The sequence below is a fragment of the Chroicocephalus ridibundus genome, chromosome 3 (assembly GCF_963924245.1).
Source record: "Chroicocephalus ridibundus chromosome 3, bChrRid1.1, whole genome shotgun sequence".
Taxonomy (NCBI): domain Eukaryota; kingdom Metazoa; phylum Chordata; class Aves; order Charadriiformes; family Laridae; genus Chroicocephalus; species Chroicocephalus ridibundus.
In genome coordinates this window covers 10,125,061-10,148,974 of record NC_086286.1, presented here as the reverse complement: position 1 = coordinate 10,148,974, position 23,914 = coordinate 10,125,061, and the positions used below count along the sequence as shown (strand labels likewise).

Genomic DNA, 23,914 nt, shown 5'->3' with positions numbered 1-23,914 from the left:
ATATGTTTCCTGATTTTTGAGGGTTCATTTTTGAAGTAGCTTATGCGTAGCTTAGACGGTAATGATTCAGTATCACATATTCCAGGCTCTATTAACTTACCTTCTAGAGGTGCTACCATTTATTTAGGCGTGCGCTCTTGCTTTTAGTGCTTTACCTGCCGCGCTCTTAAAATTTCCTTTGTTCTTTAAATTGCTTTGCTCTCTACTGTTATGTTTGCTCTTGATTGAAGAAGGGCTGAGATGCCAGTTAAGACACAAGCTAGTTTCAGTAATGAGCAAAAAAGGAACTTTTTTCCACTTTGTGTGGTGATTTAGAGGGGCTGTGCTTAAACCAGAACTAAAGGAACAGTTGTTGGAGTTTGTGTGGTGTGGCTTTTATTGGAAGAGTTGCTGGAGAGTCAAAAGGAGGTCCAAGAACTGTAGAGATTTATAGCACTGACTGGAAGAAGTACCAGGAGGTAAGATGGAAAACTCACCTCTTTTTTTTTTTTTTTTATTTTTTAATTTTTTTTTTCTTTTCCAACAGTGAAAAGATGCCTGCAAGGCATCAAAGCTATCCTGCCCAAGGAGATAGCGGTACAGATGCTTGTCAAGTGGTACAATGCTTATAATGCTCCAGGAGGACCAAGCTATCACTCAGAATGGAATTTGTTTGTAACGTGTCTCATGAATATGATGGGTTACAACACAGAGAGACTGTCTTGGACCCGTAATGTGAGCAATCTCATATGTTTGTTTTCCTAGCTTACGTTAACACTACTGATAATTCTTCAAGGTTCAAAATGGTTAGAGAGGCACTGAAGTAAGAAATAGGTTGTATCTTGTCTTAAATCACAAGATGCCATCGAATCAATTCTATATTTCTAAATTTAAGGTGTACACTTTACCCTGTGTTTATCACAAAATCTATTTATAAGATACTTGCCACCAACTATCTTGGTCAAATAAAAATAGATTATGACGATTTTACTACATTTAATGACTAACACTGATGCATTAAGGATTTGATTCACCTAATCCATATTAAGCCTGTTTTCACTAGAAACACAGTTCACGGCTCAGATTCCTGTTTCCTAATGAGGATTTCCATGTAGATTTTGAATTATAGTGTTTAAAGTTCTTCCACCCACCCCACCCCCCCTCAACTGTTTTACTGAATGTATTTGGAGTTTTCTGTAAGTGGATTTCCTGTGGTACTTGAAGGAAAAAAAACCAACAGCATGGATATGCATACAACTGAAATGAAAGCAATTACAGTGTATCTACATTACTAGCATTAGCTCATCCACAGTATTTCCTCTGCCCTAGTAAATAACAGATGTTAGGCAGTCGAACTGAAATTACGCACCATGCACTAGAATAACTAGGTGTGTATAGAAAAATCTAATTGCAGGATTTGTCTTATATGAAAGCGAAGTATAGAAGTACCTAAAGCAATGTCATGTGGTGCTTGGTTTGAATTCAGACGTTACGATTGGTGATTCGCTTATGCAAACTTTGGAATTTCAATACTGAGCTACTTCTGATCTTTTTATTTCTTGCAGCTTGATTTTGAAGGATCACTTTCACCAGTTATTGCTCCGAAGAAGGCTAGACCATCAGAAACAGGGTCAGATGAAGTAAGAAACGCTTTTCTTTTATAAATAAAAGACAGCCCCCCCCCCCGCCTTGGAGGGGCTAGGTTGGTTTGTGTTTTGTTTTGGGTGGTGTTTTTTGTTTTGTGGGTTTTTTTTTTTTTTTGAAGGCAAACCAGAGGAGAAATCCTCTGATTAGTGCGTTTATTTTGTCCTGTGTAGTGGCATCACATGACCTTGCCTGTCAGGGTTCTCACTTCCAGAGGAGTAGATTAGACTCAGGGATGAATTTAAGAAGGATCACAAAGCAATCCCAGAGAGTCTTCTGACAAAGTGAAATGTCTCCTAGATTTCACTCCTAGTTTCATCCCTTTAAAATGAGGTTGTCTCACTCTCATGGCTACTCAGCACCTTTAGTTAGGAAGTTAGGACCATCAAATTATATACCTCACTGAATGCACTGATTTTCTCCAAATTTAGGGGAGCGTTTAAGATTGGTTTACTGGGTTTTGCCTAGACAGGGACAGGAAGCTTTCACATGGTCGAACAGTGAAGTCGATGAGGCTTACTGTCATCCTATCACAAGACGCTTACAAGCTATGATGGTCCGGTCACGCTATTAGTTTTTTGTGGGCTGACAACTCAGTGAGCCCATGGGGTTATGGACTACAGTCTACATGGAACAAAGGTCAGGATCTAATTCCTGATGTGCTGCGATAAGGGAGGTACAAAGAAGGCTGAGAGCACTAGGTGAATTGCATAAATACTCAGTGAGGTCTTATGTACAGAATATTGGTGCAAAGAAGTTACTCTTGGCTTTCTTTTGTCTTGTTCTCTTAAATATAAGGCTTTGACTCTTTTATGCACAACATGCGGGGGAAAAAAAAAAGGATTCAACTTAACAATTGAGTCTCTGGCTTTCAGGGTTTGTGCAGTGCATTTACCATACAACAATCACGTTTGTATTGGTCTATAGGGAAAAAAAACTCCTCTGTAGCAGTACTCTGGAGTTCTCTTGCTGGAAGGTCATGTTCACTGTGGAACCTCTGCCTCTCTTTCCTGTTTTGTTTGGTCTAGGACTGGGAATATCTCTTGGGCTCTGATTACCATAGGAATTTTGAGTCTCATCCTGTAGCCAAAGCTTTGCGACTGGACCCTCTGGAAGCTTCAGCTCCGAAGGATGACTTTTCACATAGCCTTAGTTTGGATTCCTCAACCCTCCTGTTCACCCATATTCCTGCTGTTTTCTTTGTTCTTCATCTGATCTATGAGGAGCTCAAGCTGAATAGTCTAATGGGAGAAGGAATTCGTTCACTTGTTGTTCTTCTGGTTCAGCTGGCCAGGTATGCCCAACTGACAAATCACAGATTTTGTGTATTGTGCAGTGTGTCTTGGTGATGGGTACGTATTATTTTTATGGGAACTTTGGGGGTTGTCCAACGTGGAGCAAACTTTTCATGTGTTTGAAGGAAATGAACGAATCTTTAAAACCTCATTGTGCTTAAAGATATTTGCTGTAGCAAATCTCTTGTATGGTTCTGGCCACATCCCAAAATCAGCGTGATTCACAAACCTTAGATGCTGCAGCTCGTGTTTTTTCTACTGTATTGTCACAGCTCAGCTCATGAGATCTGTCAAATATTCTTGTTTGTTATGGCATCTTCCCTGCAGCCAGTGACTGCATCTTCACGTCTTCCACAACTGCCTTCAAGTTGCATTGCATGCATATAGATAGATAGATACGGGTACGTGTTTAAGTAAAAGATCCACTAACATCTCCCTGAGTTGTATTTGCTATTTCTACCAAATTTTTTATATGGCTATAGATTCTTCCCCAGTGGCACGTACTATAGCCGGCTGGCTAAATGGTTCCCAGAAGTGGCATCTGGTCCTTCATGCTGAAAATGTTGGCCTGGAATGAAAGACGGTGTCTTTTGAGGTGGCAGCTGTTATATGCATTCATGTATTGCAGATAACCCAGCAGGTTATCTAGCTTTAACAATTGGAATTTGGAGGAAACTGTAGTGACAGTGGCCATGCTTTAGGCAGTGGTGGAGGTGTGGGACAAAGCAGAATGACAACTGAAGAGAAATGCACTGGGGAAAAATTAAACATGCAGATTCTCTGCTTAGGGAATGGGCAGTGCCCACGGGCAGCCTTAGTTAAGAAAGTCAGAACTTCCTTCCTTATACCTGGTGTGGACACAAACATTAAACAAAAAAAAAAACTCAACAAAAAATGACACAGAAATGCAGGAAGGTGAAGTGTTGGGTTTTTTTCCCTCTAATGTGATTCACCTGTCTCTCGTTCTAGGGACTTAAAACTTGAAGCTTATCTAGATTATTACTACAGAGACTATCCAGCCCTTGTAAAAACCTCAAGACAGACATGCGTAATTGATCAAGGTGAGTTTAAGGCTTTGCAAAGCTGGATATTCAGTGAGAATGATGTGCAAATTATCTCTAATACTGAGCACATTGGTAACTGTTCCATTTGAAGCTGGTCAGGACTTAATCTCAATATGCAAAGCTGCGTTCATAGTGCCGAAGTTGCCTTGTTCCTTTGTTTTTAATAGCCTCCTAAGAAGACTGGAGTGACGTTAGCATAGTATAGTCATGAGCTGGTGCCTTCAGTCCAGCGCCTCATGGGACACTCCACGGAACAAGAACTTGGGAGGGAATGATGGTTTCACCTTGGCAAACTCCCAGCTCAGGCTGGCTAAGAAATGTTAGCAGACAACTGTGGAAAAGCTTGGTAGTGAGACGTGCCTCTCTTGAGGAAAGCATTGCTAGACTGGCAGGCTCTCAGTTTAAAGTTCATAAAAACTAAATCAGAGCTGAAACCACAAAACTTAAAGTTAAATTAAGGTCCTGTGTCATCTGTGCACCTGTTTAATGTGCTACCAGCTGAAATTTGCTAATCACGCAACACAAACTACTAGTAGTTCCTCCTGACCAAAAAAAAATAATCTCTCATGATTGGCCAGGCTTTGCTACTCATGTTCTGATCAGGGAAGGCAAAGACGTTATAGTTAGGTTGTCCTCTCACTTAAGCAATTTATTGTTGTTTAATTACAAGACTGTTCCAGTGAGGTTTTGGAGAATTACTAATTTTATATGTTTTCCTTTTCAGTGTGGGCTGAGATAGATAGTTTTTGTTCTTGAAAGACAAATAAGTGTCTCATGTTGTTATTACTGTCTAGCTATAAACTTCCATCTAATAGGAGGGAGATGTGATCTGTAACGTTTTGGGGAAATGCTGTGGGTTTGTAGTAAAATAGAAGTACTGTAGGGCTTGCTTTGGGAATAGTGGAGAATTTTTGTGTTTGCCATGAACTCGGTGTCATTGCTGTTCATATGATTAAGTCCAAACAGGTTTCATGCACCAGCCCTCATTTTTTTCTGCTGAGCCTCCAAGTATCTTTCAGTGGCTGAGTTCCTGTCTGAAGGGAGAAGCAGTGCAGCCTTATCCTTACTTACCAGGAATTTGTGAAAGGAGCAAACTGGTAGTAGTGGTATGTACTTTGGTAAAAAGGATATGCTTTATTCTGTCAGTATAGCAGTACTGTGGCCAGGGTTTGCCTCAGCTTCTTAATTTCCTGGGAGTGAAGCGTCCCCAATGTGAAGTCAAATAACAGAGGGTTTAATTGTACTGTGTGGAGCCACAGGGGCATACTGGAGGGTTATTAAGCCTGTGATAAATAGCTTTGCTGTAACTGTGCTGTTTGGAGACTTAAGCATCTCTAAGCGTTGATGCTCCATACGAAGTAGACCTCATCGGTCTGCATGAAATTCTCTTGAGTATCCCTGAAGTATAGTAAACTGTGCAGTGTCAGCCTCTCCACGTGGAGAATAATATGTATTTAGCAGAGAGAAATCCCTGTGAATCACCTCTTCTCTTTTATTACTTTAATATTACTGAAGGGTGTGGATGGGTTTTAGCAGGTGGGAGGAGGTATTTGAGGTTGGGAAGGGGAGCTCATGAGTGCAGAGTGAGTATCCTATGCTTCACTGCTTATGTTTTTTTTTGTGGTTTGCAGTAGTGGCATGTGCGAAGTAATAATGTAACTCAAAGCTAACTGTATTTTGTGAGTGAGAATTTCCCGGCTTTCTTCTTGGGCATGTATCAACATAAGCATTTAGTCGCATGAGTAGTTATAAGTGCTGATGTTATCTCCTGGTCAGCCTTGCTCGCTTATTCACAAAGCGCTTATGGAGAAAACATGCCAATACAGGGTTCAGAGCGGAGGCCTTGAGCCTGGGGTGGTTGAAGAGCAAAACAGGGAGGAGAGACTCTGCTCTGACCCAAGCGTCCAAGATGAGTTACAGAGTCTCTAGTATGAGCTGCTAGGAGTCAGCCTGTCCTCTGCCTCAGAGTGTGGAGGGTTGAAGCAGCAGCACTGAGACTGGTTAAAGTGCTGATGCTTTCACTTAAAATTTGCTTCTGCATTCAAGCTCTAAAGAACTGTAGACTTTTCCTTGGGATGTTACCTGTGTCTGTCCATCCAGCTCCGTCTTTTTTCCTACCTCTGCGTGACTTGCCTGTGCGGAGGTCAGAGCTGGCATGTTAGCAGTGTATCTTAGCCGAAAATCTTAATGAAAAGCACGAAAGATTTTTACTTGTGTTTTTTACCTTTGGCATGCCAGCTTGTCTGTCAGTATCAAAAAAGTAAATAGGATGACAGATCACTTTGATTTTGCTGGCTATATAGCTGAAGCGGACCCTGCTTTGAATCAGGAACAACTTTTCACTCAAAGCCTTCACAAAGTAGCCAGTATACAAGATGTGGAGAAAACTAAGTGGAAAAAATGGTGTCTGTAGAAGGTGTGTGTGTTTTGCAAGAGAAATAAAATGAAATGAGAAGCATGGGAAATATACTAGGAACATGTTTTTGTGTTCAGAAGATCTTTTTCTTTTTACCTTTGAAACAATTATTAGGGAAAATTGAATTAATTGTTTCAGGATTTATTTTTTCCAAACTCCAGGATAAAAATTTAAAGTGTAAGAGTTTGTTACTTGCTGCAGTTGTTTCAACCTCCTTTTACTAATAATGTTTTCTTAATAAACCTGTCTCACTGTTTAAGTTATTGAAGTTATCTTCTGCCTGCTTTGCTAGGCAGTATAGCAGTAGCTGCACACTAAGTGACTATTTATTATGGTGTCTCTTTCCTATCCAGAGTGTGGCTCTGTATATACTTGGTGACGAGAGTGCTGTATCTAATGAAGCCTCCCATTATTTGTACAAGATTACATCAGGTAATGATGCTTTGATGCCATCATAGTATCTTCTAGTGTCTTGTGCTATTCTGTTGTTTGGAGAATGTGGAAGTAATGTGGCCTTGTCTTTCCTAGGGCAACGAAAACAGCAAATAGAACCGGATGACAATCGGTATGGAGTTTTTTTAGTATTATTTTAAACTCGAGAGTTTTTGACTTTCTGCTGACTTTTGGGCTAGCTTTTATTGGCTTCTCCTTTATTCCTTTTTATTTTACAGATGCAGTTTCAGACAGAGCACATCTGTTTCCAGCCTGGCTGAAAAGTTAGTTATTTGGATGACTAATGTTGGTAAGAGCAGCTTTTATCATTGTGCAAAATGTTAACAATCATATGTAATAGTCTTGTGCTTGCATAATATGAAATACACTCTATCTAGTTTTGATAAAACAGGTTTTTTTTTCTCGTTAATTTTAAGGTTTCACCTTAAGAGATCTGGAGTCTCTCCCCTTTGGTGTAGCTCTTCCTATTAGAGATGCAATATATTATTGCCGAGAGCAGCCTGCCTCAGACTGGCCAGAAGCAGTTTGTCTCTTGATTGGGCGCCAGGATCTGTCCAAACAGGCGTGTGAAGGGAACCTGCAAAAGGGTAAATCTGTGAGTATGGGCATAAGTGGATTTCACGATACTGGGTATTGCACAGAGCACTCTGTTCAGAAACTTCCCCACCATCTACTGATGCTCAGGGCATCAGAAAGCGCAGAATTCAAGATTGAGGGCAACACAGGGCTTACATGTATGCGAGGGTATCGGTATAAAAAACACCATCTGGCACTGAAAGAGCACATGCATAGCTGTGCAAACTGTCAATATAAAACAGATTTTAAACTTAATTTAGGCATGGTGCTCAATTGGTTTGCCTACAGAGCTATTCGATTGCCTGTTGTAATTGTAAGTTCTCCTCCTCTCCAGAATGGCTGTACCTTTGAGAGGTGTTAGAGAGGTATTCTGTCCAGAAGCTCTGCCATCAAAACAGCAGAGGCACAGGGAGAGGAAGAGGGTATTCATTAGTCTGGCTGCTTCTTGGGTTGGCATGGCTGGCACCTCCCTCTCCTCTGGAAGAACTGCATTGCTTTCTGAAATAAGCTTTTCATATTTCTCTTTTATCTCTAAAAGGGTTTAGTTATTTGTATCCTGAAGTAAAATGAAAAAGTGTGTTTCTCTTAAATTATTTTCTTCTGATGGTGGGAGTCACTAGCATCTCATAGAGTTGTAGCTCATGTAAGTGTTTTTTATTGAGAACACTCTGGAAGCCAGAATTCTTCTTGAAAGCTGGCTAGTGGCATGCATAAAACACCTAATAGTACCAGATTGTCTGTAGCCTTTTCAGAAGTCAGGAAGAGGGGTTTGTAGTCTCAAGCACATCTTGGTCAAGATCCTTTTTGCTGTCTGAAGTTTGGGAGAGATATTAAAATTAGTCCAATTTTTTAACAGAGGCTTCACGACTAACTACGTATGAAAAAAAGTTAATTCATTTAGCAGAAAAATGTTCAACATGTTCAAATCCCATGTCTCACCACTCATTAAAAATCCATTTTATTTTCTGCTGGTGAACTTTTGCCCAACTGTAACAGTACTGAATCCTAAAATGATGATAAATTTGATTTTATCACTTACTTTATAACAATGCCTCGAATATATGTTGCCTTAAAAGGATAAAGTGATCTTCAAACACCAAATTGTTTGTCATTTCTGAGGAGGGTAGGGTGGAGTTTCCTGTTTCAAAACGGACGCTGGCTATATGGGTGGTGCAGTTATGTATTGAGATTTTACTGCATATTTATCAGAAGAAATTGGGTTTCATTCATCAGCTGTTAATTTACTTGCCTGGTGTCATGTACAACCGGTGAGCCTTAGGAAGACCCTGTGTTTGATCTAGTTGGTGTGATTCTGTGTCTTTCAGCTTGCTGAAATTCTGAGGTATAGAACAGGAAAAATGACCAGTTCAGAAAGAGGTGTGGGATTTTTTTGTTCCTAGATTTATCATAACAATATTTGTCATCACTTGCCTTGTTATTTTTTAAATTAATCTCTCATCTGTGAAAGATGGAACAGAAAGAAGAATATGCTGGCCCACCTTAGGGTCAACATCCAGATTATTTTGTCAGACCATAAGGAACCTGTATATTCTGCAGGAAAGCTTATTTCTGAAGAACCCTTTAAAAATAAAATGAACCATGCTTCAGATAGAGTGACAGCCTTTCTGAAACAAGTGTAGAGCAAGCAGATTGTGGACGTATTCTCTTGCATCCCGACCTATGTTATCCCTACCGTTCTTGTCGGTGGTCCTGTGCATCCCTTCTGTGATGTGAACCAACAGGGGAGGACAGGGTCTTAAACGAGGATTTCATAAATCTTGCATAGGGAGAGGGCTTTTCCACAGTGCTTCTAAGCAATTAAATGCTTCAGTATTTTTCTGGTCATGTAGCTCTGGTGTGGAAGTTCAAAAAACGTTCTGGTGCTGTGGTGAAAACCAGGTTGGCTGACAGTAACAAACATTTGGAATTTACTACCATTCAGGCTGACTGTTTATTTTAACATATATCTTGTTTTTTCCAAGGTTTTTGGGAAGGGGGAATCCGAATTATAGCCGTGATTCATCAAAACATCAATGTTTAGAAAAATAACACAGGTTTATGAACAGAATACACGGAACAGCAGCCCTGATTGGGTTGAGGGTCAGTAGGTCTTGGTGCTTCTAAAAGCAGGTTTTCACCAGGAGACTCTGTGCCTTCTGGAGTTTAACCTCTGTTTTAATATACATTGAAATGCTTCACCAAAGGCAAATGATGCTCAACAAATTTGGTTTTGTTGCCACAACATTGGTAGATAAGGGGAGAGAGACCAACGTCATCTACCTGGACTCGTGCAAAGCATTTAGACACTGTCCCGCATAACACCCCGGTCTCTAAATTGGAAAGGCATGGATTTGACGGATGGACCACTTGGTCGATAAGGAACTGGCTAGACGGCCACACTCAAAGGGTTGGGGTCAATGGCTCAATGTCCAAGTGGAGACCAGTGACAAGTGGCATTCCTCAGGGGTCATTACTGGGACCTGTGCTGTTTAACATCTTTGTCGGAGACACGGACAGTGGGATTGAGCGCACCCTCAGCAAGTTTGCCGGTGACACCAAGCTGTGTGGTGCAGTCGACACGCTGGAGGGAAGGGATGCCATCCAGAGGGACCTGGACAGGCTTGAGAGGTGGGCCTGTGTGAACCTCATGAAATTCAACCAGGCCAAGTGCAAGGTCCTGCACCTGGGTCATGGCAATCCCAGGCACAAATACAGGTTGGGCAGAGAACGGCTTGAGAGCAGCCCTGAGGAGAAGGGCTTGGGGGTGCTGGTGGACGAGAAGCTCCACATGAGCCAGCAACGTGCGCTTGCAGCCCAGAAAGCCAACCGCATCCTGGGCTGCATCAAAAGAAGTATGGCCTGGCCAGCAGGTCCAGGGAGGTGATTCTGCTCCACTACTGTGCTCTGGTGAGACCCCACCTGGAGTACTGCATGCAGCTCTGGAGCCCTCAGCGCAATAAAGACATGGACCTGTTGGAACGGGTCCAGCAGAAGGCCATGAAGATGATGCGAGGGCTGGAGCACCTCTGCTATGAGGACAGAGTGAGAGAGTTGGGCTTGTTCAACCTGGAGAAGAGAAGGCTCCAAGGAGACCTTATAGCAGCCTTCCAGTACCTAAAGGGGGCCTACAGGAAGGATGGGGAGGGGCTGTTTGCAAGGGCATGCAGCAATAGGACAGGGGGCAACGGTTTTAAACTGAAAGAGGGGAGATTTAGGTTAGATATTAGGAAGAAATTCTTTACTGTGAGGGTGGTGAGGCACTGGAACAGGTTGCCCAGAGAAGCTGTGGCTGCCCCATCCCTGGAAGTGTTCAAGGCCAGGCTGGATGGGGCTTTGAGCAGCCTGGTCTAGTGGGAGGTGTCCCTGCCCTTGGCAGGGGGGTTGGAACTAGATGGTCTTTAAGGTCCCTTCCAACCCAAACCATTCTATGATTCTCTTATTTCATATGTCACCTCTGTAAGCTCCCGCTTGTCAGTCCTTGCTCAACAGCCTTTGCTACATCTTTGATGCATTTGAGGTGTCACCTCCTCTTGTCTTGATAGTTATTTATCCCATTTAAATGTGCAAAAAAAGTTGAGTAAAATGTTCAGAAATCCTTGTGTCCTTCTAAATTAGCATAAGGAGTGGATGAACACCATCATTCATAATTGCATAAATCTGAGTCTATTTACAGACACATCTTGGTGCAATTAATTGTGGTGCTGGTATTTGCTGGCTTTCTGACAGTTATCAATATCCATGTGCACTACTGGAAACTACTTTCCTTTCTCTTTCCCTTGCAGTCTGTGGGTCAAGTGCTGTCCTCTGATATTCCCTCCGGAACCGAATCGGAAGAGGATGAGGATGGCATGAATGACATGAATGAGGAAGTGATGTCACTAATATGGAGCGAGGATTTGAGAGTGCAGGAAGTACGCAGGCTCCTTCAGAGTGCCCGTCCTGTACGTGTCAATGTAGTGCAGATGCCAGAAGCCAGTGACCATGAATACATAGAAGAGAAAGAAAACCGGTAAACACTGTCTCCATTTCTAGCAGTATTTTGTTAGCGTTTCACTCAGGTGCAAAATTGTTTGAGTATTTTTAGTGGCTTAAAGTTAAGTATGTCTAACCAAACAGTGCAATTTATTTTAGTCCGACCTGAGCACTAACGTACTCAGGCCTGAGTGAAGGACACATAGAAGGGTGTTGGTCTTCATAATCCAAGTCTTTGAAGCTCAGTGTACATAAAAACTCTGCTGTATTTGATTTGGAGGGCTCTCCACGTTGGAGCAGTGTATGGGAAAGACTGTTAGTGTGAATCCCAAACAGCATGTTGAGATCAGTTAGGGTTTGAAAGCAGATTGTAGCATTTTTTTTATCCCACCTAAAAAGTAAGAAATATAAGGAGGATTTACTCTCTAGAGAAAATGCCTCTGTAGAGAACAAAGCGTCGTCCATCCCCTGCCTAAAACTGGAGAGCCCTTTGTTCAGGTCTGATCTTAGGCCTAAGTAAGGCTTGGGTCAGGGGACCTAATTAATTCTACAGAAAGCAAATTCACAGTCCCATCCCTCTCTGTTTTGAAATCTCCTATCAGAGCTGTTATATGCCCAGTGGCCTCACAGTTGCTCCCTTCCTGCTTCTTTGCTCACTTATTTTGAGGGTGTTAAAAGTATCTTCTTTAAAAAACAAACAAACAAAAAAAAAACACTTCAGAGCATCATTAACGTGCAGAACACTCTGCAGAAGTAGAAAGCTAAAAAGCTAAAGGAATGCATCAAATTATTGTCTGAACTAACAAGCTGAGTAATCTAACAAGTCTAGAAAGTGTTTCCAGAGTAAATCATAGAGAATTGTGGTCAGCATTCTTGGAAGCACATTATTAATTCTGACACAGAGGTTATTACTAGATGTGATCACTAGTCATAGCAAGATCCCATACGGCAATCAGCTTTGTTTTGCTTTCTCCTTTCACCTTGTTTCTGATATGGCTGCTAAATTGTCCGTAGCACAGATTTGTCTAACCAGCAAAACCAGGGAAAAATAGTGGCAAGTTTCACCATGATGTCAGCTAAAGTATATCTTTATGATTAATCTTTTAAGGACCAAAGTTTGGCCTACTAAAAAACGAAAGACAGCGTGCTATCTTGTAGTCAGGGAAAAAAATGCCAGTGCCTGTTGTCTGTAGGTTCGTTTTTTGTCAAGTATTTGGAAAAATTTCCTGTATTAAGCAATTGGCTTGGTTTGTTTCATCTCCCCGACAGGTTGTTACAGCTGTGCCAGCGAACCATGGCACTGCCTGTTGGACGAGGAATGTTCACTTTGTTCTCATATCATCCTGTTCCAACGGAGCAGTTACCTATCCCTAAGCTGAATCTAACTGGTACGTTGGTCAGTGTTTTATTCCAAATAAATTCAGTGTTCAACAGAACATGATGGAGTTTCTTTCAATTGTTATTCCATTTCTTTCTGAACCTCTTATAATGTTTGTAGTATCTTCTGTGTCTTTCTGCGCAGAGTTTCATAGCTGAAGTGTTTCTTGTGGAGAAGTGACTCTGGTTTTGAATCTGCCACCTACTAGTTTCTTGTCCTGGAATGGTCAAGGCCAGTGTTACTATCTAACGCTGAGACTTTATATCAGGTGTATTCTGAGAAGCAGAGAAAAGTGACATAAATTGCCTAAGGACACACAGCTGGTCTGTGTTGGGTATGACACATACAAGTCCACATCGCTTGTTTATCTAGTATACTGTGCGTCTGTCTTCTGACATGCGTGAAGATACTGGAGGCTGTCTCAGATTAGAAGTGTTACCTAGTGTGCTGTCAGTGTTTATTCACATGGCACCTAACTGAAGCTGAGAGGTGTTTCTGAAGTGGTTTGGATTCACCTAAGTGCTTTTCATGATTTTTGTCATGGGCAGGCCGTGCTCCTCCTAGGAACACCACTGTTGATCTGAACAGTGGGAACATCGATGTGCCTCCTAACATGGCTTGCTGGGCCAGCTTTCACAACGGAGTAGCCGCCGGCCTGAAGATAGCACCTGCTTCACAGATCGACTCTGCTTGGATTGTCTATAACAAGCCCAAAATTGCTGAACTAGCAAATGAATATGCAGGCTTCCTCATGGCTCTGGGTCTCAACGGGCACCTCACAAAACTTGCCACGCTCAATATACATGACTACCTAACAAAGGTGAGATGTTTTTTCATAAGCAACAGAGAGAAATATCTACAGGACTTGAATTCTTTAGACAAAACAAGAAAGAAAAGTCAGAATATTTCTTTGAAACACTGAATTGGAAGTTGCCTGGTGTGAAAGAATATCACTGTTATTCATTAATGTTAGTAGCGCAGGACTTCTTTTCTGTTTGAAAGATTTTCAGCAGTATTATCACTTAATGTTTCCATATTGTGCACAGCTCATTGGGAGAGGTAAATGGAACACTGGGACAAGCGTTTTTCCCTTTCTGAACAGGTCTGCTTTCTTTGGTTGTTAATATTTGTTTCGTTTCTTAGGGCCATGAAATGACAAGTATTGGGCTGTTGCTTGGCGTTTCTGCCGCCAAGCTGGGCACAATGGATATGGCCATTACGCGCCTCCTGAGTATCCACATACCTGCCCTCCTGCCACCAACTTCAACAGAGCTGGATGTCCCCCACAATGTGCAGGTGGCTGCTGTGATAGGAATAGGCCTTGTCTATCAGGGCACTGCTCACAGGCACACAGCTGAGGTTCTGCTGGCTGAAATAGGTAGGTGCCAACACGGAAAAAACTGGGATGAGGACTGGGAGAATCGCAACATGTGAATGATTTGCACAATGCATCGTGGAGCTGAGAATTTTAACATTTTTAACTATATATCTGCCACCACAATATTCACCCGTCATTTTCCAAACCCCGTCTTCTGTTTTCAGAGGAGCAGAAGTTACTGTGGACTGTGTGTTTGCATAGCGTAGAACAACTGTTTAATTTAGTAGAAATGTGGCAGCATTGTTGCTGGACCCACATACTTCCCGTCTGGAAATTTTGTTTGATGAGAGCTGTTCTGGGATTTCTGGGGTTGCCAGGTGCTTGGTAAAAGGACTGCAGGAACTACACGTTCCTCCTGACCGTATCTGCTGTATCTGCAGAGATCTTGACCCTCTGTAGCTTTTGAGCAGATCCATTGCACACTTGTATACCCAGCGCATCTGATGCTTCCCAGACATTTGTTGTTTCTCATGTCTGTCCGTGAGGTAGCTGCCACTGTAGAAACCAGATATGGAGACAAGGGATAGGGGAAAAAATGTTTTCCGCTTGCAAGGACAGTCTTTTTGACTCACTACGTTGCTGGAAGTACAGCCGCTGTGTCCTAAATTCTGTTGCGAATTTTATTTAAGTCCTCCTAAAGAGCAGTCTTTAAGAGATGTTTCTGAATGGTAAATTTCTTACCTGAATTGTGTCCTCGTTCTGTGCATAGTTCTTCTGATTTTAGTTGTAACAGGTAGGTTCTTATTCACATTTATATGTAACTTTAGTTAAAAGAGACTGTATAATTTATTAGAAAATTGGTATAAATTTTAAGGGGGAAATTGTATCTGTTTCTGGGAATTTGATGTGTGCGAGCTTTTCTCGTAACAGCTTTTGAATTCTGCTGAAAACATTTGAATAGGTTGAGAGGTCTTAAAGTATACACAGTTGTAACATGGCATTTTCGCTGTCTCTCTGAACTCCAAACATACCATTTAGCAATATGTACTGCTCCTGGAGGGATTCACCGTTTGGTGATGAATGGGTTAAGTGACAAATATTTGTAATTCCACTCAGAACTTTCCTGACTCTGTTGAGAAGGGGCGGATTTTTTTTTTCTCATTTCATTAGGAATGTAGTACTTAATTAAACAACATTTACTTAGTTGGAATTTTAAAAGATTAATTTCACTGATTTTTATTTTCTCCAGGACGACCCCCTGGACCAGAAATGGAGTACTGCACAGACAGAGAGTCCTATTCACTTGCATCTGGGCTAGCCTTAGGCATGGTTTGCCTAGGGGTAAGTGCCTCTCTTCGTTTCAACTGCAACTAGTAGAAGAATCATTCTATATTGGGGTGGGGGTAATAAGAGCTGTTTCATCCTTGACTCCCAACTGCCTTTGGCTGAAAGCATTTTTTTTTCTCATATAGGAAGGCACTTCCATATTATTTCTTCTCTTCTTCATTCCGTAGCATGGCAGTAACTTGATAGGCATGTCAGACCTCAATGTTCCCGAGCAGCTTTACCAGTACATGGTTGGGGGTCACAGGCGATTCCAGGCAGGAATGCACAGAGAGAAGCACAAGTCTCCCAGTTATCAAATCAAGGTACGTCTTCATGACTTTTTGCTCATTTAAGCTGAAAATAGCAATAGCTGGAAGTCTGAAAAGTGTGTGTCTCTATGCACCTGCTGACTTTGAACGCATCGCTACACTACGTACACATCACTACAGGCTGTTGCCTTCTTAGTCAGCTGGCCTGAAAGTATGCGTTGTGTTTTCACAGGAGGGAGACACCATAAATGTGGATGTTACTTGCCCGGGTGCCACGCTTGCGCTTGCTATGATCTACCTAAAGACTAATAACAGGTATTAACCTTGTAATTGCTCAGACATTTTGCAGTAACTTGCAGTAGCGGTTTAAACTGCCGTAATGTTGCCTCTGTTCTGTGTGGCTTGCTCAATTTTGTGCGTTGCTGAAATATGATCTGGAAACCCTGTTCCTTTACTGTTTCCTACAGATCAATTGCTGACTGGCTTCAAGCACCAGATACCATGTATTTGCTGGACTTTGTAAAACCAGAGTTCCTTTTATTGAGGGTAAGATTTGTTTGTTTGTTTCATTTCTCAGTCTATTTAAATTTTTTTTAATCTTTTTTTAGTTTTTAATCCAGCCTAGATGCCTATCAGGTAGAATCCTTTAGAAAGCTGGTAACCCTGTTGCTTGCCAGCCAAACTCATACTTTCAAACAGTTTCTGCTTGTAGTAAGGCAGCTTGCTTGTCCTTCAGCACTAGAGACAGAATTTATTGAGAAATATTTGAATCATACGTTTTATGGGGAATGCTAAATGTTTAGGTAAATATTTATAGCTTTTCCCAAATTAATTTCACAGATAAAAAATAAGTTAAGCCTCAGCAGCTGTTACAAGTACATAGTGAATTTTCATCTGTTTACCAGCTAAAGATACATACCTTGCAAGGATTTATTCTGTAGTTCTTTTTTTCTGCAAGCAGAATTTGCATCTCTTAAAATAAAAGCGATTTTGTAATTTCTGTTTTGAAGGCTGAGAAATAGTGAAGAAGCTGCTAGTGTGTAGTTGGATTGTCTGCATTTCTGGATGCATTTAGCACACTAAAAATACCGTTTGTGTTGGGTTTTTTTACTTCCTTATGTTTTGGCTTTCTCACTCTTTTAGACCTTGGCTCGATGCCTGATTTTGTGGGATGACATCTTGCCCAATTCCAAGTGGGTTAATAGCAACGTGCCTCAAGTAAGTATTTACACTTAATGTGTTTATACTTCCCGGTTTTATACATCTCGCTGGATTGTTCTGCCTGTGAACGTTTCCTTAGTCACGTGAGCTGCACAAGACAATCTGTTAATTGTGTTCACGTGACAGAGATGATGTGTACATTGGATTCCTGGACTGTTACGTAGGAGCACTGGAGACTCCCATCCCGTCATGCTAGAGAGAAGACTGAGGAGGGATACAACTGTTGAAGATGTAAAATGGTGCCAGAGAGAGAAAGGGATTAGACTTTCCTCCAGATTGCCCAAGCTTGAAACCAGGTGCAAAATTGCTGCAAGGAGGTTTCAGTTGGGCATTATGAGTAACTTAGATAAATATCTATCAGAAATACAGGATGTTGATGGACTACAGAGCCTCTTTAGGTCTCATCCTGTTCTGTTTTCTCTCATATTTGGGTAGATGCGATAACATCGTGCTTCTGACACAGTCTTGACATTGTTTTAGAAATCTTTAAGGGATCCAGATCCAGGAGTATTGAAAGGTGTCCCTTTTGGATCAGAAGTACAAAGGAGCAATAGCATGTGGAAAAAAGCCCAGCTTTTATATGCGTGTGAAACAGGCCTGTTTTGTATCACTTAATGAACGCTCAATGCCCAGAGTTTCAATTGATTAATCAGTTTCCCCAGGTGAATTTTGCAATCTCTTATGGTTTTTTTGTAGATCATAAGAGAGAACAGTATATCTCTTCATGCAACGGAGCTGCCTTCATCTGAAGACCTGAGTTTAGAAACATTGGCGTAAGTAACATGTAAAAAATTCTTCTGAAAAATGCAGCTGAACTCTTTATGGAGATACCAGTATGCAAAAAAATCTCTCCCTTGATATTTAGGAAATTTTATTCTCTGTTTTCAGTAAAGGATAAGTCTTTCTTTCCAGTTTTCCCTTTCTTTAATTATAAAGGAGTTTGTGATGCATATTCAGATGAGGAAAAGAGAAACATTTAGTCATTTCCTGTTTATGTTGCTTATTAGGCAAGCTCATGTTTACATCATTGCTGGAGCGTGTTTGTCACTGGGATTTCGATTTGCTGGTTCAGAAAATCTGGCAGCATTTAAGTGCTTGGTAAGAGGTTTTTATTTTTTCCTTTCAATTTCCATAGAGCTGTAACGTATCTTTTGTATCTGTATTTAGTATGCATTTCTTTTCTTTCCAGTACAAATATGCAACAGATTTTCTGAAATGTTTGTCAGCACCAACAGCTTCAATAGTAAGTTCTTTCTAGTTTTCCCTCAATGAAAAAGAGGCTTTGTGTGTAACGTGTTGTGATTACCGTCACCAAAACCGTAATGGATACAAAAACATCCCTTTTACTTTTCTATACTACAGACTATTTATAGAAAGTGGCAGGGCTGTGAATCATTTTTGCTTAGGACTTCACTGATTCTCCGCTCTCCCTCTTTCTGTGGAATGTGGTTTTCAAACTCCGGGGTAGAAAGCAGCGCATTAGACCGACCAGAGGCGTGCGTTTGACCACAGAAGTGTAATAATGCCTTTCCTATTCTACTTGAAGACAGGTCACTATAATCTCGAAACATGCTTGAGCGTCTTGCTGCTGTCTCTCGCAATGGTGATGGCTGGCTCTGGAAACCTCAAAGTCCTTCAGCTTTGCCGTTTCATGCACAAGAAGACAGGCGGAGAGATGAACTATGGGTTCCACTTGGCTCACCACATGGCTTTGGGACTTCTCTTTCTGGGAGGAGGAAGGTAACTTGCAGTTTCCAAAGGCAGGTTTTTTTCTTTGTTCACCTGTCTTGCAAAAGCCGGAGCAGTGTGCAATTTACTTGATTTTTTTTTTTTTTTTTTTTAAATAACGTACAGATGCATAAAGACGTTTTCTATTGCAAATGAAAGTTCTGTTTCCTGGATACTGTGTTACTTGAATGCCATAGGAATGTTTCTGGCTTGTGTTTATCTCCTACTGCTACGTGTTTATTTTGACTGCTGTGGGAACACATTGATAAATTCCTTGCTTGTATGCACTTTGTCTTTCCCTTCCCTGGAACACCGGAATATTTTGAACACCTTTGCTAGTGGTCAGCCTTTGTTAGCACTGAAACTAACAGATAATGTTTTTCTACAGATATTCACTGAGCACTTCAAATTCTTCGATTGCTGCTCTCCTTTGTGCTCTGTACCCTCACTTCCCTGTTCACAGCACAGACAATCGGTAAGTGTTTACTAGGGTTCATATTTCCTTAAGCTAAATCATCTTCTTACAACAGAGGTTATCTAGAGACAAATGATCTAGAATTTCTACCTAGGCGCTCTGTAAATAAATTTTTGAAGGTTTAAAAAAAAAAAAGCGGAAAGCAGAAGAAATAAGTAAAGATACAAGATGATGGTAGTGACCTTTGATCAGTGAGAAAATGCAAGCAGGTTTCCTGAGGCTCCACGTTGTACTCCTATGACGTGACTGTTCCAGTTTACTCAGCTGTAAAGATTTTCATGGAAGATCTGTCCATCTATGATTCTTAATCAGTTTTGGTTACAATTCATTAAGCCCTGTTCTGTTAGCTAACCCGTACGTGTTAAAAAAAAAATATGAAACCTACAACATTACTACAAATTTCTATTTAGTTTAATTAACATCTGTATTTGGGTATTGGGCTGTGTGTGGTTTGGTATTTAGGGGTTATTCCCTGCCTGTACTGCACAGTGCTGAATTCTTTATTCCCACACACAGGTACCATCTTCAGGCTTTGCGTCACCTGTATGTGCTGGCGGCAGAACCAAGGCTCTTAACACCCGTTGATGTGGATACAAACACTCCCTGTTACGCACTGATAGAGGTTACATACAAGGTAATGTGTCTGGGAGTCAGTAAGGAGCAAAGGCCTTCGAGAAAGTGTGGGAGACAACTGAAGACTCTGATATACCAAAGGCACACTATTTTCATTGTTGTGGCCAGCAGACTTGGGTTTGTTTTCAAGTTGTGGTGGAGACAAGACAAATTCTACGCAAATAATTGAAGGGTTGTGCTCAGCCCACTCACACCTTTCAAGGTGACATCAAAGCACACGTGAGCAGAATACAGGACAAGTAAAAGACACCACAAAGTCTTCAAACAGTCCAGAGTGTCATGACTGACCCAGGGTCATAATTCTCCTCTTTCTAAAGAGGAAGAGCTTTCAAAGACACAGAGGTGGTTGGAACCATCCGTGCTTTTAAAAGCCTTCTCCTAAATCTGCTGAAATAAGCAAATTGATGTTTGTCCTTGGTGCCTGTATTGTGTGTCCTTTGGGGAAGAGTCCTTTCTGCAGGATTTATTTTGTACAGGCTTAGGTGAGACAGGTGGTGCTCATGAAAGGACTAAAGAAAGGGTTGTTGGGATTTGAGGAGAGAAGAGGTGCAGCATGGATCCCTTGTGGTTCTAGCAGAGAGTTCTGCATGTTCATAATATAGTTTACTTCTCAATCTTCAGATTTCAGTTGAAGGATGCCCGACTTGCACAATGTTATGTGTTGCTTCGTCCATGGGGGAAATATACCTTCAATTTAGGCTTATGTTTCCTGACATTAAAGGCAATGCTAAGTCATGTATTTACTCAGAACTCAGGAACAGAAACTGACTGACTTCTACCAATGGAGTTGTTATAAATGAGATGCATGTTGTCTGTCTTTTCACATGAAAATGACCTTTACTAATACATGAATACTGCTGGCATTTTGAAGGGCACACAGTGGTATGCAGAAGCCACCGAGGAACTGATGGCACCCACGCTTCTTCCAGAGCTTCACTTACTGAAGCAGGTAAAGGAAGTCTCCATTTTAATGGGGAATTTAATCGCCCAGTTTGTGTCACAAAACAGTGCCAGAACAGAGATTTAGTGACTTTTCTTTGTTTCCCTGTCCTACCTTGGCCAGACTCTGGACAATGCTGTCTCATAGTAATGGCTCTGAAGGCAATTCTGTCACTATGGAGCACTTGTTAAATTATGCAACACCATTCTCTTCAGTCTTGATCATAATGCTTTCAAGATCTGGTGTAGTAGGGAGTTCCCTGTGCCAGAAAGCTTCGCTGTAGGAGAGACAAAGCTAGGTGCTCTTCCTCGGTGTTCAGGGTGGGTAACACTGCAAAAGGGCACATGCCCTTGTAAGAGCCCAGAAAGAACTTAACTTATGTAGAAAACTTAATTTTATGGTTTTGTTCATATCTAGTAATAAAAATGCTTACATTGACAGATCAGAGTGAAGGGACCACGGTACTGGGAATTATTAATAGATTTAAGCAAGGGAACAAATCATCTAAAGTAAGTATTCTTTATAGTGCCTAACTGAATAATAACATTGTAGTAATATTTTTTTTAATTTTTTTTTTTTTTAAAACCTCCTGTACTTGTAACACCTACAGTTTGGAAAGAAGTCTGGTTTTGATCGGTTCGCTGTTGTGCACTTGATAGCACTTTAGGGTGAAGAAAGAAACTGCGTAGTTGGTTTCACCTATTGATGTGAATAATTCATGCAAAAACAGGGCAGGGGAAAACCTGATAGTAAAAACCGCAGATATTGGCAGCAGGATTGAGCAGTACCAGAAACCATCTTAAACTCATGGTTTTAGTTTAGTTTTGAGTTGATGTGATGTCATGTTTCCCAGACTGTAGCTAACTGTTACTGTTTTGTGAAATACTATTTTTCTCATGTTACGTGAAGTATACAAGGTGCTGCTTACTGCATTTTAACTCTCCGTCAGGCAACTGTGAAAAACAGAAATCTTACCGGAATACAGTATCTGTGGGCAAAATCATTCTCATCTTTGCACTTAACAGCCTACAGCGTAACTTGTTGCTGTGAGCAGCATAGAAGAAGCCAGCTGCATCTTTCATCAGTAGCATGTTTTTTCTAGTTAATTTAAATGCCACTATTGAGATTAAATTAGGCACCACAATGCAGCATCTAGTGCAGATTCCTCCAGATCAGGAGGCACATACTGATTCAACTGCTGCACCAGCGCTGGCAGAAGCCAGCTTTGTTCTCCTGGGTTGAGCCTTTACCACACTTGAGCACTTGTTTGTCCAAAAGAGCCTTCCTGTGCTGCTGCAGCAGAAACCAGCGTGGGTGACTGAGGAGCTTGCTGCCTTTGGGACTTACCTGTTATCTGGGTCTCCACATGCTTTGAATCTGCCAGCTCTCATGTCACAACATCTTGTCCTCAGACCTTTAAGATGATAGAGATCTGGGTGGCAGTGTTTTGGAGATAAATGCATGTGCGAGAAATAATTTTCCCTATCTTACTTACTGCATGTGAATTGCTGCAATATTGCTATGCTAAGCAGTTAGTTTCAGTACAGATAACTTAATTATTTTAAAGATGCGCAATGCCTACAGTTAATAGTGCAACTGATACTCTGAATCAGGGAAACATACAGCTGCTTTGCAGTGGTGTAACTCTGAACTGCTGCATACTTCTGTTTGTAGGCTGGGCCAGGAATAGTGGGGTTTTGTGGTGGTTTGGGTTTTTTTTTTTTTGTTTTGTGGTGGCTTGGGGTTTTTTTTACATGGAGGAAGGACCATCACAGCATGCCTTTAAAACTGTGGATACCAACTTGCATGGTTTTCCTTGGTGCTGGGAGCTCATCCTAGAGAGTCTAACAAGAACCTGCAGTGGCTTCAGGAAGTTAGATTCCTTGTATCAGTAGGGCTCAGCCCTCTTTCATCACCATTGCCTGCCATCACATCACCTTTTGGTAGCAGCCTGCCCTGAAGATACCAAGATTTCTATGCATATGCAGGTGAGGCAGGGTTTAAATAATCAGGACAAAGCCTTAAACAGGCATATTATTGCACATGAGCTGTTGGAGTTCACATTTCCTTTACAGATCTGCCTCATTGTGTATATGTGTCAATCTAAAGTAAGCACTGTTGTTGTTGTTTCAGATCAATTCTTTCCAAAGGTGGTGTCTTGTATGTGAAGCTAAGAGCTGGGCAGCTCTCCTACAAGGAGGACCCGATGGGCTGGCGCAGTCTCTTAGCACAAACTGTTACTCACCGAAACTCTGAAGCTCGGGCATTCAAGGTATCGCTCCCAAACTGGGTTCCTGCCAGGAATGCTGTCTCTAGAAAGGCTGAGGAAAGCACAGCAGGTTGTGCTGTGTTATTTATTTCCAGCACCTAGCTCTGCCACATGGTTATGAGTACTGAAGTGACTTGCTTTGCTTGAGGGAAAGGAAGTCTAGTGGCTTTCACAGGGCATGCAATGAGCTTAAGCTAAGAGCGGCTATGTGAATGTACGTTTGTCGTGGGCAGACAGAAGCGTTGGGACACGTTTTGCCCATGATGTGCTGTATGTAGGTTACAATTTTCTTGTTTCTATGCCGGGGAAGGAAGGGTTGGGTATAAATCGCTAGTACGTTTGTGCAGTAAAACCAGTAAGATCATTTTAAGAGGGTGTTTTAATCTGTTTTTTAGCCAGAAGCAATTTCAGCTTTCACTTCTGATCCTGCTCTGTTTTCATTCGCTGATTACTTCTGCAAACCAACTGTGAACATGGGCCAGGTATGATGTCTAGATGTGAACTAGCATGGTTTCTTGCTTACGTGAATAAAAGGTGGGGGGAAAAAACCTACATTAAACTGAGGAACAGAATTCGGCCCTTCAAGTAGTGGGAACAGGGAATATTCTAAGGGATGTTTTGTAATACAGAGGTGTAAAACAGTGTCGACCTGTAGTTTTTGTTGGTTTGGTTTTGTTTTTTAACCATTGGTTACATCACAATTGCTGCTAGTTGTCGACACCGGTGGTATTTATTGCAGAATGTGTTTAGCAAATACTGAGACCCCTGTTCAGTGTCCTGAAGCATTTAGGTGAAGTCGCTGCAGAAGGGTTGGGGTGTTTTGCACTATATTTCTCTGCACTAAATGACTTAAGGGAGGGAGAAAATATAGCTGCGTTATGCCTAGTTTTAATAAGCCCAAGAATGAAAGGAAGCTGTGTAGCATGGTTAGCTATCACTAATTTATGTAATGTCAGTG

At 41.4% G+C, this 23,914-nt stretch overlaps 1 protein-coding gene across 4 annotated transcripts in view; it reads left to right on the top strand.

Moving 5' to 3' along the window:
• The window catches only part of ANAPC1 (anaphase promoting complex subunit 1), a 35,308-nt gene that overhangs the window by 8,139 nt on the left and 3,255 nt on the right, over positions 1–23,914 (top strand). For 2 of the 4 annotated variants that reach the window (XM_063327927.1, XM_063327926.1), the window contains exons 16-43: positions 527–714; positions 1,545–1,619; positions 2,652–2,917; positions 3,888–3,979; positions 4,940–5,088; positions 6,752–6,830; positions 6,927–6,963; positions 7,070–7,140; positions 7,268–7,446; positions 11,210–11,436; positions 12,669–12,787; positions 13,326–13,597; positions 13,921–14,155; positions 15,345–15,436; positions 15,610–15,744; positions 15,923–16,005; positions 16,158–16,236; positions 16,834–16,908; positions 17,608–17,684; positions 17,919–18,009; positions 18,101–18,154; positions 18,458–18,651; positions 19,028–19,114; positions 19,631–19,748; positions 20,619–20,696; positions 21,129–21,196; positions 22,821–22,959; positions 23,352–23,438. In XM_063327927.1, coding sequence (XP_063183997.1) covers positions 527–714; positions 1,545–1,619; positions 2,652–2,917; positions 3,888–3,979; positions 4,940–5,088; positions 6,752–6,830; positions 6,927–6,963; positions 7,070–7,140; positions 7,268–7,446; positions 11,210–11,436; positions 12,669–12,787; positions 13,326–13,597; positions 13,921–14,155; positions 15,345–15,436; positions 15,610–15,744; positions 15,923–16,005; positions 16,158–16,236; positions 16,834–16,908; positions 17,608–17,684; positions 17,919–18,009; positions 18,101–18,154; positions 18,458–18,651; positions 19,028–19,114; positions 19,631–19,748; positions 20,619–20,696; positions 21,129–21,196; positions 22,821–22,959; positions 23,352–23,438 — 3,446 coding nt within the window. The remainder of the gene's footprint in view (positions 1–526; positions 715–1,544; positions 1,620–2,651; positions 2,918–3,887; positions 3,980–4,939; positions 5,089–6,751; positions 6,831–6,926; positions 6,964–7,069; positions 7,141–7,267; positions 7,447–11,209; positions 11,437–12,668; positions 12,788–13,325; positions 13,598–13,920; positions 14,156–15,344; positions 15,437–15,609; positions 15,745–15,922; positions 16,006–16,157; positions 16,237–16,833; positions 16,909–17,607; positions 17,685–17,918; positions 18,010–18,100; positions 18,155–18,457; positions 18,652–19,027; positions 19,115–19,630; positions 19,749–20,618; positions 20,697–21,128; positions 21,197–22,820; positions 22,960–23,351; positions 23,439–23,914) is intronic. The other 2 variants (XM_063327928.1, XR_010070146.1) reach the window with 2 other exon arrangements.